Here is a 13246-nt window from a genome sequence, read left to right on the forward strand (position 1 = left end):
GCACTCCAGTTATCCTGTGACAAATCTTTAAATGTTGAGGTAATTGCGTATCTTATCACATCCATTTAGAAGTATGATCAAAATAGTAATATTGTCTCTTGAACCTGCAGCTAATGCAGTCTTTGCCAGTTGTTCACAAGGTGACTTGTTGCATTGCAGTGTCTCTGAGCTGACTGTGTCTCCTCTGCAGCTTGTGATTTTCAATTGATCGGGTACATTTTTGTGTCTTTTTCAAACTGTGGTGATGGTTTAGAACCCAGTGGTGATACAGTCTTTAGCAGTTCTTGACCAACATCACCTGCCGTTTGTCACAAAATGAATTGGAGTCCATTTTTTTCTGCCAGCTGTGTATTTGAGTCAGAATTAGATTGCATGGTTTTGTCTATTTTGAGGGCAATTCATTGCTTTAGACCTTGATGCCAGCACATTCTCTTGCAGCTGTTTATAGCTGTGACTTGGACCTGTTGCACAGAAAGTACTGGTTTCTTCTTGCTCTGAAGTCTCACTGTGGATGAAAACTTGGATAAAATTTTCTGTCGTCAAACTGAGTTCTTCAGAGTCACCTTGTGTGTTAGAATTGGATCAGTGTATCTCTGTTCTTTGAATTTACTTCATTGTTACTAAAAAGAGACAGTTCTGGATTAGGTTGATTTTTGTGGTCATTGGTTTCCTTATTAAGAATTCCATTTTTATGATGCGTATAATTCTTCCCAGAACATTTTCACTGATTTTGTTTCAGGTTGCCTTTTAAGTCACTCTGAAAAATACTTTGATTGGAATAAAATAGCTGTATTCTATCTTGCAGATGATTAATAGTGCTTGAGTCAGTTAAGTTGTCTCCAGTGCGGGATACTAGATACTGACACATGGTGTCCTGTTTTTTGAACAGCATTCATGCATTCTCAAATAATGAGTGAATGTTAAGACTTGGTGCAAGTACTTCAGGTAATCCAAAACCCCTCAAAGCCCATTAGAAGCCAAAATAAGAAACTGGCAAATAACATTGATAGGGACAGATGCAGTGTGAAGTACAGGTATAACAGATGTTCTTTATACTAAAGCTCTGTGATGTCCAAGAGACCTTGTAGTTCTCAGGTATCCCTCTACAAATCTGGTTTATTAGTGCTGATGTTTCCACCATTCTGAAGTGTTTTCTCTCACATTAGAAGTGCTGTGCTCTTAGGAGACATGACTCCATTTTTATGTAAGACTGCACATACATCATCTGAAGTTTAAATAGTATTTATAGCATAGTGTTTTTTTAAAGATACTGCTGTTACAGTATCAGCCTTTTGTTAAGGACTGGGAAAAAACCTAAGATCACAGTTAATAATCTACTTCACAGGCAATGATATGTCCATCATTGAATCTGTTTCTGGTTTTACAGCAAAGTTTTCTGTGGTTTTTCCCCTTCTATTCTTAGAAGATTGTTCTGGAATCTTAATCTCTTGACCGCAAATAAACTCTTATGAGGAGTCTTAGGTGACATTTCATTCAGCTTAAAGTGTAGTCTAATATGAAAAATATGCATTCTTGACTGGCTTTTAAACAAGGTGCAACTTCTCTATTTTTCTGAAATACTTTTTCTCCCATGAGAACATGTGCTTTCAAGTGTCTGAATGAACTCAGCAAGAAGTTTCAGCTCAAACTGTTTCTGGCAGCCTACAAATTCTAGTACTTGAAAATAATTTGGACATGATGTAGATTTACTGTTTACTTACAGGATGCCTTAAATCTTTTGGTTGAGGCACCCAAGGGAGCAAGAATTCTTAGTCATTGTGGGAAGTTGAGGACTAATTTCTTGGCTTTAGTAGGAAGAGGTATTTTCTCTGTCCTTCAACATTTCTGAAATCTGCGAATTAAAAGTGTTAGAAATTGCAACACTGCAGGGGGCTGGTCATGTCAGATTTGAATGCAGAGCATAATGGAAAGAGCTCTGAATCAAAGTGCTGTATTGTTTGAGATCCTCTGTGCCTGCCCTGGGAGACCATTTCTCGTGTTAGGGGAGGTGTTCAGTTCCCTCCAATGTGTTGGCACAAGGGCAAAAGCAATGCCAGGCAGAAGGAACTTCCTTGGGATGTGGTGACTTTCTAGGCATGAAGCTGGCTGCAGTGTGTTCATTTATATTGTATTTTTAATATCATCTGGCTAGACTGGGGCCCAGACCTCTGAAAAGGGTGTATGAGTAGGCATTGCTTACACAGTAGTTGTGTTTCTTGGGCAGTATTGGCATCATCGAGTGTAGGAGACAGCTGAGTGTAGTCTGTGAAGGCAGATTTCTCCTGCCTTAAATCAGAAAGTGATTCAAAATACCAAACTGAAGGATGCACCTTTTTAATTAATTATAAATTTTAGATGCCTTAAGTTTTGCTCTGTATGTTTCCTTGTGCTTGTTTCCCCTTCCTCCTTCTGATTTCCATGGAGAGCTAGAAGAATGTGTAAAATATCCTTTAAACCCTTGGAGCAAGACCACCAACTGTAAGCCTGACCAAGGCCATAATATAACCCATGTGGAACAATCTGACTGCAAGAAAGAGTAAAATCTAGTCCCTTTTGGAGGCAAGTCTCTCTTCTCTGCAAACCAGAGATAGGGCAAAAGAGTCAACAAAACTTAGCTGACCTATCAATATAGGACTAAATGAAGAAGATGGCCCATGTCACCAGCTCCTGCTCCTTTTATCTGACCATCCTCTTTAGTTGCTTACCTGGAGCTGAAGAAAAAGTCTGTACTTCTGTAAGAATGCACTCCTTGGGGAAAAATGAAAGTTCATGTTGCGTGAATTCTTTCCTTTGATGTGGTACATTTGGTGGAAAACTAATTGTATTAGATTAAATAAATGTGTATTTAGCAGTGGTTCAGAAATGTGGACTTTAATCATAAAAGATTTAAAGTACCTCTGATGAACTTAAAACCTAAACTTGTTAGCAGAGCTTGAATTTGTTATCCTTAATTGCAGCCAGCATGAAACCCTCTCTGTAAGGAGTGGATGAGGCAGGTAACAAGACCCAGAAGCAATTTGGTAAAGAATTCACCCAGCCTCAGTTCTTGCCTTCATCAGTCTCTTTGAAATAAAATGTATTTCCAGTAAGGTGGAAACAAATGCCTCTGAAAACACTGCAGCCTTTTTGTGAGTTAATGCTGTATTCCAGTAAAGGTAGGACTGCATTTCCTGAAAGAACAGCTGGCCTAGTGCTGAACTACCTGTTTTGATACCTGTACCAGTCAAGGTCACATAGCTGCAGAAAGCTTATTTTAAGTAAAGTACAGCGTAGCAACAAGCATTGAATAATGGAGGTGATGAGATATACCGCAGTTACCTAGAGCAGTGTCAGTGCATGATAAAGTTGGTTTACAGTGTTTCTCAGGCTGGCAGATGAGTGCAAGTTGTTGTTAAGGAAAAGTATTTTTTTCAATATCTGGAATTGTTTTTTTCAAATGTAGATTTTTTTTTTTTGTCTTGACCACAATGAAGTCTCTCAAATAGTTCTCCCTTTTTCTAGTGATATTTGACCCTCTTCATTAATTTTGGTCAAATTCCATATGGAGAAATATGAAGTCTTACAAGTTGTGTGAATGCACACATCACAGAAGAGTGCCTCTGATGTCAGCTGCAGTGTCAGCCCACTCCTTACTAATGCCAGGGAGAGTGATAGAGAAGTGATGTAGTGCTGGGCATGTTCTTCAAGCAGAGGCTGGAAGAGAATGTAGCTGCAGACACAAATACATTTGGAACTCTTCACCCACCTGCTTTTTGATACACACTCTGCTGCTTTTTTTTTTAACCCACTCTGCTTGTGCACTCCTTTGTGGGAAAACAAGTATCTTGCTTGTAATCTCACAGCTGTTTTGCTTGCAGGAGTGGGCCTGACTGGTAACAAAAATCACCAGGTGGGAAGATACAATGACTGGAGTTGCCAGCCTGCAAGAGCTTTTCTAGTGTCCCTTGTAGCAGGGGTGGGTGAAGAAGCACTAGGAATGTATCATTGTTTCTGATTGTAATAAAAAACTCATTCTGCACTAAAGAAAAGCGAGGTTCTACTTCATAAGGAAACAGGTCTGAATAGTTCTTTCATAAGAGTAAAATACAACAGATTCCTATTTCAGAAAGTAATAATTCAGATTATTCTCTCAAAGCATGTTTCAATTTGCTGGTAGCAAAATGTGGCAACACTTAGTCCAATGAAACAGATTAAATAAAAGAATATCTTGAGCATGTTTCATTGACACAAGGACTTTGACACATGAAAAATCAGAAGCCTGTCCTAAAGTAATGACACTTTAAACCTCTCGATTAAAAAAAAAAATCATACTATTCTTACACAAGTCATTTGTGTATTATGGAATGTCTCCTAACTCTCTTTTACATCAGTAAATTGAATTAAATGCTTTAATTCAAGTATTGTGCTCAGGCTTCTTGTCTAATAAACTGAATACTATTGTCTGATAGCAGTATCAGTTGTGAGGGAATTTATCATGTCTTCACATTGTCAAGCTAAATGAATTGCTGCTTTTTATCTCCAGATACCAACTGCCAGTAAGCAAATCTCTAGGTTAATTTAGGCTTTTTTTTTTTCTTAATTGGATGAAGGGAAAAAAAGTCCTGGTGTGGAATATATTTACCTATAGTAGCAACATGCAGTAGCCCAGCAACACCTTTGGCTGTCCTGGCTAATGGGCTGTGTGTTGTTTTCAGGATGTTTTCTTTCTTCTTCACCAGTGCCACCCATCTCTTCTGTAGGAATTCCTTTTCCCACTGAACGGCCACTCCAGTGAACTTTGGAAACCTCATTCCTTCCCAGCTGTAAAAATCTGCATTCTTCAAAAGGACTTAGCATACACTTTCATAATAGACTGGTCTTGTTTGTCTCCTCATTGCTTGGTTCTTCTCTTTTTCCCTGTAATCTGCCTTGATTAGTCTGGCAAAAAATTCTAGAATTTGCTCTTTGTCATTTTTATTTTTGTGGGAGGAATCCATACAAGAAAGCTGTTCAAGAAATAGAAGTGGAAGCTTTGCTACAATTGTTTCTGTAGCTGTCACACCATGACAGTCATCAAGAATCTCCAGAAAGCATGTATCTGACCTACTTTCATGGTTGTCCAGCACAATAAACCTGTCTTCCATGTCTCTCTGCCATGTGGAATTTTTATCTTAGCAAATCAGTAATGCTTTTATAAAGAATTATTTACTTTCTTAGAAGTATCAGGATTGTTGGTATTGGCAAGATCACAAAATGATGTGGGAGTGGGATTATCCACAAGGAGTTCAAGTGAGTAATGAACCTTCTGCCTATGTGTCTCAGAGAATTTAGCAGTTTAGAATTTGGGTACTGCAAGGACCTGACTCCAGTCAGCACCAGCTTCTCTGCCTGTCCTCCAGCCAGAGCTTGTATCTTCCTTCTGTCCGCATGCACCTCCAATTTTTCCACTGCAGCTCCTTGCTCCAGTCTCCCCCATTGCTCAGTCTCTCTCACCTCACTCTGCACCCCCAGTGCTCATTCCAGGCCTGGCACCTGGTGCTGCAAAGCCAAGGGTCAGAGCTGCAGAGCCTCTGAGCAAGGTGCTTCCTGACAGAGCCCCAGCGGCACAGAGGGACCTGTCTGAATTCACTACCTGCACATTGGCATGGCTCTAGCTGGCATGGGCAAACCGATGCTGCTTTCTAAATACTGTAACTTGCTCTGATTTGGGCAAATTGACAAGAATGAAAAGAAGCACTGCTGATGCCATTTCAGCCAAATTGCCGAGTGGTAGTTTAAAACCTGCCCGTCTTGGAGCTTCTCTAGAAAAAAAAAGACTTTTGGCTTAATACATTCAAAACAACATATTTTCCAAATCCTATTCTCAGGAACAGCTAAGCCATTTTACCTAGAATTTTTTCCCAAGTGATTTCTGCTTCAGGCTTGGAAAATTTCAGTATGAACTGCTGCTTGCATAACATCCTCTCCCCCTAAACCAGCACGTGGCGTACATGCACAGACACCATAACACAAAATCCTGACACCCTGTGAGCAGCTAAGCTTGCCAGCCTATACTTCATGTATCTACTAAGTATGAAAACACAGTGTATTCAAGATGATTATGGTTTTTTTTTTAGTATCTAGCATTTATGAATGAGAAAAATCAGACAAAAATGAATATGCTGTTGTATTCCCTGTTATGAGATTTCTGTTTTGGTTAATCTTTGTTAACTGCTGATAATTCATCACCAGGGTGAAGGAAGGTAGTTTAGCAGCAGTAAAACCCCACAGCCACATTACAAGAGCAGCCTTTGGGAATTTCATCCTACTTCAACCTCATTCCTTTATTGGGACTCTCTCTTTGCATTCCATACAGCCACACCTGAATAAACTATTTTATTAACAGGATTTCAGCTAGGAATTACATTTTTTTTGGTCTCACTACTTCTCTCCATCACCTGTGTATAATAATGTATAATTTCTGCAGTTTGTGTTTCAATGTGTGCCTCTTTTCTGTCATGGCAGTCAGATAAAATTTCATTAAAGTTGAAGCCCTAACCTTCTCCAGCTGAAATTAATCCTAATACATCTTAATGAATCAAGAGCCTATGATCAGCGGAGGTAGATCAATTACAACATATCTTCTGCAAAGGGTGATATAACAGAACCACTTAAAAACCCCTTATGACAGTTTAGATAGTTTATCCTTTCAGAGGTGGCTTGCAGCTGGCTACAACTCTCAGTCTGCTGTAGGATCAGTTTATAGGAAAGTCTGTACTCTCTACAAGAGGTGAACACCAGACTCCTCTGAAAATGCTGCACCTCTCCAGCAGGGAAAGGTAAGGAGGTGCATGGGTAAAGCTGCCTGTGCAGATCCCTTTGCCTTTATTCTGCATAATTTGATTTTGAGATGTCACAAGACTTTTCAGTGCTTTCATTACAATGATGCATTCAAGCCTGAGAAAAATTAGGACTAATGTATACAAAACACCTGGTAAGCTATTTTTTGTCAGTCTTTTAAATAGTAACCCATTTTATATTTAGTGTATATAAAAGCCCCTTGGATTAGAGACAGGAAATTGATAACTTTCAGCAAAATGTTAGTTTGATCTCAGCAAATTGAATTCTTAACACTCACATACATTTTACATGGGTTTGTATCTCCATAAGTGGCTGTAAGTGCTAAGAAATCACATTTTCAAAGCACCAAAACAGTCCCAGTTAATTACAATGTGTAAATAACCAGGAGAATATACATAATAATTTATGTAGCAGGATAGGCTGTAACTCTTTAGTTGCAATAACTTTGCTTATAACTATTAAAAGGGCAGCCCTGATGTTAATTTTTATGCTATGCATAAATTGCTTGTGTTAATAGCTAAAAACCTTGTAAAAATATAAAAAAAGAAACATTTGCTTTGCTGTTCTCTAATGAAGTAAAAAGATTAGTCTGTATGTCCTTCTCTCCTTGCATTTCTCCCATCAGGAACAAATACAGGCTGGGAGGTTTTTTTGCTGTCAGGTTAAAGGATAACAGTGAGATACTGACAGCACAATACAGCAAGATAAGGCACTGCCAGCCTCACAGTGAAAGATAAAATTCAGCTTTCTAGCTCACTGCAGTTTCCCTGTGCCTATTTAGGGAGCCAAAACCCAACACAGTTTAATGTTCTGAGATGAAAATAGAAGCAGATAAAAAGAAATTAGATGTAGAAGTATGGGGAGTGAACCACAGTTTGAGATTAAACATGTCTTCAAGGGCAAAAAAATTGTATTTACTGTGTGTGTCATAACAGCCTCCTGGTCAGAGCTTAGTCTGCCATACTCTGGCCTGTCTGAAAGGGACAGAATGAGGCAGAGCATGAGGCTTATATGGCAGATGATACCATTGTCTCAGTACATCGCATATTTCTGGGAAACCTTTCTAGCTATGATACTTGGAGCTGCTTGCTGTTAATAAGGTAAGGCAAGATTATTTTCTGTTTCTGCAGTTTGGCACCACAATCATCATTTTTTTAATTAGCAAAGATGGAAGATGTTCCTGAGCTTTGAGGATTGAGGATCTGAGTTGTATCTGAACAGACAAGTCCCATATGCAGTTATCTCCCTTTGACACACGTTGTTCCTATCTCCACCCAGAGAGAGCTTCTTCCTCACTTCCCTTTGACACAGCCAGAACTTAGCTTGCACAATCTCCAGGCCTGAACTCCTTCCTCTCTTAGGTTTGGGGGTTTTATTATTTGCTACATACTTGTGGTCTTAGAAAATGGTGACTGTTATTGATGCTGAAACCAGTGCTGGAAAGATGCCTGCCTGTGGGTGATGGGACAAGGCAGAAAGGGACTGTGGGCTGTAAAATGGAGGTCATGGTCTCCCTGAGTTTCTCATCAAAATATTATCAGCTAGTACATATAAACAAATTCTTGAGGAATGAGCACCAGCTTCCTTGCCTGTCTTTTCCTGCTTCCTTGATGTACTTATTTACTTATTGCTCATGTCTCAGGTAGTGCTTCCCTCTCAGTCCTCTCCTTCCCATGTGCCTGTGACACCAGGACATGGCTTCATTGCCTCCACACCTTCAGCACAGTTGCAGCAGCAGCACCTCCCCTGGAAAACTGTGAATGCATCACACCTACATACAGCAACCATGACAGAGTCTCTCAGCACAGCCAGGACTGTCCCTGAGCTGCAGGGTGCCTGATGCCACCAGCATGTGTTAAGGAGCCACCCAGAGTGGGCAGTGAGGCATTAGCGCTGGTCTGGTGCTGTGTGGCTGTGCTGTGCAGCTCATGTCCTGCTGCACAGCTGGAGCCAGCCTCTGCTGGGGGGTGCTGCCTTAGCAGGTCCCAGGTTCACCTGGTCATCTTTGGCCAAAGCAGCAAAGAGCAAATATTTTACGTGAAAACCCTTACAAAGCCTTCCTTAAACTCATATAAGACCACTGAAAAAGTCTTCACCTGAAAAAACAAACTAATTTGCTAACCCAGGAGCCATGCCCTATACCTTCCATAATTTTTTTTAATCAGAGCTGGTCCTCTCATTCTCTAAAACCATCCACAGAGGGAATGGTGCAGAAGGAGCAAGACATCTTCTCCCAAGTGAGTCAATTTAGGTGTGCATGTATAGCCTACTTACTGCATCCCCAGAAGCAGCGATGCAGCTTCAAGAAAGTCGAGTTATGATAGGTGTGGGAAGAGATAAAGACAAACCTGTGAGTCACAGGAGAATGCCAGGGGCAGAGCCTGCATTCAGGACTCAGAATCCTGTACTCCCACCTGTAAACCTGATAATAGGTAAGAAAGAAGGAAGTGATTGATAATTAAAATAATTATGGAATAAATTAAGATAATTAGTCTCCTTATTTATCTCCTAAAGTGTTGTCCAAAACTGGAATCCCGGGATTCCAGGCCCTCTGGTTTTGTGCCACCCTATAAAATAAGAGTCTCCATCATTAGGTCTTCTTGGGCAAGAGTTATAATTTGTGACACTGTCCACTTGTACAGAGCTGCAGCTCCTCAGCTGGGAGGAAGCATCAAAATGGGAAATGGGAGTAGTGAAACAACGACCGACCAGCTCTTTCTACACTCCAGATATTTTGCAGCTCTTCCTCATGTGTGGGTCAGTCTCAGTGAGGCAGAAGTAGCAGTTTGCTATCCCCCAAGGGCCTGTGTGGGGCAGAGAGGCCATGAAACAAGTGAGGATGGTGAGCCTGCCAGCCTTGGCACAGGAGGTGGGGGATGTGAGGGCTCAGGGACCCACAAAGAAAGCTGTGGCAGAAGGCAGAAGATGGGTGCTGATAATGTAACTGTGCCTTCTTCAGTCCCAGTGACATCCCGCCTCCCTCACCCCACAGATCCCCATCTGGGGTTGGTGCTGTACTCCTGGGGTTCCTGCTGTACTCCTGGGGTTCCTCTGCATTTTTCAGCTGTACACAGCACTATTACAGTCGGTCCAAATGGAAGTTTTTAGCTGTTTAGTTTCTGCTTCTTGGCTGAGTGGTTAGCAGTGGTGCCTGTGGTTGTGTCTCTAGTTCCTGGAAAATCTAGGATTTCCAGGTGGTCCCCCACACAGATATGTGGAAGGCCCATGACTGGGTTTCCACAACCAGATGTGCTTAGGCCGCTGCAACGTCATCTTACAGAAATAATATCTATGTCAATGTTGTATCAAGGGTGCTGTCTGGCACCTGGAGAAAGCAGAAAGCAGGCCCTTTCTCTCCCATCCCTGCCAGCAGTGCCTGTGCCAGTCTCCCAGGGGTATTTCAGGCTTCCACCAAATGACCTGCCCTACATGGCACAAGCAGTCAAAATGCACCAAGTGGAGTCCCAGAGGTTTGCAGGGATCTCTGCCACGAATCAAGGAATAGAAAGAACATAAAAATACATTAGAGAAAGGAATAAACAAAAGAATTGTGGGGAGTCAAAGAGAAGGTAAGGGAAAAATAGGTATTACATCCCATGTTTGCAAGAAGAGATCCAGAGCTCTCACTACCACAAAATAATACAGTGTAAGCCTATGCAGTGATTGCTGATGGCTAAATAACTTCAACAAACATATTCTGGACCTCACACACACAGCTCAAACAGCGCAAAGGCAGGAGTGACTCCAGCCTTTAGTTTTCTCACCTGGTTTGGGTTAAATCAAAAGTCTGACTGCGGTCAGGAAGAGCATCCTCTGGGTAAGAAGCATATAAAAACTGCTTAATGGTCCATCACTAACCAGAGTCACATGTAAGCACCATGGGAAGCTGATGAATTGCTAGAGGTGGCCTAATGAGCAAAACTTTTGTATTGTTAATACTTCCAGTGATTCATAAATTATTGATAGCACTCCTGAATGCCTGGTGGCCAGGAGGGAGGCCACTTCACCCACAAGGAATGCACTAATGAAAGGACACAATAGGATTTCATACTCAGAGAAGTTCCCTAGAAGGACGAGAGCTATGCTTTTCCTATTGGAATTGAATGGCAAGAGTAAAAACAGGTGGGAGCACTGGAAGAAAATCTCACACAAAAGGAGGGAGACAAGGCTGGGTTGGGCATGCTGGATCTGACTGGGTTGTGAGACAGGGATGAGGGTTAGGGGTAGGCTCCCAGAGCTCAGCTGTGGGCTGGGTGGTCCCTGTCAGAGCAGTAGCATTCAGCATTAGGCTGCTATTAACTGAGTCATTCTTTAATTTATGGGAGCAAGATAGGCCCCAAAAGCCCTAAATGACAACTTGGTAATAACCAGGAGTCCGGCACGCCCTGAACTGTATTTTGATTTCCTCTTTTGTGACTCAAGAATGCAGCTGCCTCCTTTGCCTCCTTGGAATAATAGTAACACACAGGCTCTTGCATTTAAGCCTGTCAGGCGCTCAAGGTGAATTCATGCAGGAGCAACAAATGTGAAATGCATGTCTGATCTGCTGGGAGCATGGGCTCTGGGCAGGGATCTCCTCGGGGCTATCAGCAGCCTGAGTGAGACCTGAAACCCACATGAGCTGGCGCCTATGTCTCACCTGGCTCCTGGCTTCCCTAACTTGATGCAGATGAGTAGCATTCCTGAAGTCACCTGGCTACTCACCTGAGCTTGTGAGCTGAGCAGCACAGGCAGGATCATCTGCTCCCGCCTGTGCTTCCTCAACTCGGGTTTCAGAGTCAGCTCGACTTGTGCAAACCCACTGACATGCCCCAAAGGACAGAAACTGAAAAATATGGTGGGGGTTTTTCAGACAATACTGTGAGTTTGAATCTAATTTAATATATTCATGTTTAAGGATGAAAACCAAGCAACAGAGGGGTTACGTGGTGCTCAGATTTATGCATGCATTATAATTAGAAAATTAGTATGTGCTGCACTTCTGAATTCAGCCAACAGAAGAAAACAGCTTGGATATATGCAACAATGACATGTGTCCACTTGTATGTCAAAGCATAAGGGGTTTGTTTTTGTTTGTCTTTTTGCTCCTTAGTCTTGCTAAAATTTTAAATGTAATATTTTTCTTTTCACTAGAGCAGTTTAAGACAAAGTAAATATTTTTTTCTTTTTGTTTTTAACAACATATTTGCACAAAGTTAGAATGTGAGCAATGATCAGGCTTAATGTTAAAAAAAAAAGAAAGAGGAAAACTTACCTATTCGCAGTTAGAGTGGTTTCTTTCTAAGCAGCTTCTAGCAGGCAGCAGTTCTGCAAGTGTAGTGAAATTAGTGTTTATAAATGTTACTATAGTAACTGTATCTGTAGCCACAAGCTGGTAGACTTACATTTCTGGTTATCTGGCGAGCATCAAGGGATAATGGAAAAAAAAGACATGGCATTGTAAGGCAGCCATGCTCTTGAAGGTTCAAGAAGGAACTGCAGTAAAACTATTTGCATCCTGACAATTTTCGTCTTTGATTTTACTTTCATGGAAGTAATAAGTTTTCAGGCTTTTAAGGTTCCTAAAGAATAAGGTTGTTCACCTAGACTGTGAGCATTCACCTGTGCAGCCTCAGACATAAATGCCCACCGAGTGGCCTCGATGCACATCAGTGGAGTTATTCATCTGTGTGAAAGCCGTAAATGTAGTTTCAGTACCAAAACTGTAATTCATTACATGCAAGTGTGCAAACTTAATGCGGGGTTAAATATAATTATCTACCTGGTTAAAGGAGAACCTGGTGTTTGGTGGGGGGAAAAAAAAAAACAAAGAAAGGAAAAACATACAGGGGCATGTAAAGGTACATCAACTCCCAGGAAAACTAGGAGTCGATGTCCAGGCGGGGATATTAAGTGGTCCATTGCAGCCAGCGTGTTGTTCCAGATGTGCTCTTTGCTCGCAACATTTGCTCTGCCGAGGAGGAGTCGTGGGAAAGCTGAAAGCGAAACTAAGCAAGAACAGTTTCATTTTCAAGTCCGAAAGAAGAAACCTAACCGGCATAAAGAAAATGCAAGCAAAGAGCTTCTTAGGGGCTGCTAATATACAGCGGCTATTCGTTATTTCAAAACGTGATTCGGACACTTACAACAAAAAAATTAAAAATAAAAGACGAAGATAATTCTCTCCTAAATTCCAGAGAAACTGGATTTTCGTATCACGTTTAATTTCCTATTAATCTTGAGGCTGCTACCGCCAAGGGCAGCGGCTCCTCCACCTTAACCAGTCCGTCTTAAAGCGCCGGGGATGGCAGCAGCCATCTTACGGGTCGCTGTCACAGCTGCAGGAAGCCCGAAGCCAGCCCCGGCTCTGCCGCGGACACCCCGGGGCACCCCGGCTCCGGCGAGCCCGCGGCAGAGGCCGGGGAGCAGGTCTGACCCCCACCCCCAT

The 13246-nt window shown here is 41.7% G+C and overlaps 1 protein-coding gene across 1 annotated transcript; it reads right to left on the bottom strand.

Moving 5' to 3' along the window:
• Window positions 1-27: 27 nt before the first annotated feature.
• Window positions 28-13246, bottom strand: PP2D1 (protein phosphatase 2C like domain containing 1). The gene is given in 15 exon segments (XM_030963712.1): window positions 28-137; window positions 140-298; window positions 413-518; window positions 611-706; window positions 865-1109; window positions 1112-1149; window positions 1151-1192; window positions 2706-2748; window positions 4622-4677; window positions 4679-4813; window positions 4815-4856; window positions 4858-5176; window positions 5179-5296; window positions 11524-11644; window positions 13122-13246. Coding segments are annotated over 15 exon segments (1755 nt in total).

Source organism: Camarhynchus parvulus, chromosome 2 (genome assembly GCF_901933205.1).
Source record: "Camarhynchus parvulus chromosome 2, STF_HiC, whole genome shotgun sequence".
NCBI lineage: Eukaryota > Metazoa > Chordata > Aves > Passeriformes > Thraupidae > Camarhynchus > Camarhynchus parvulus.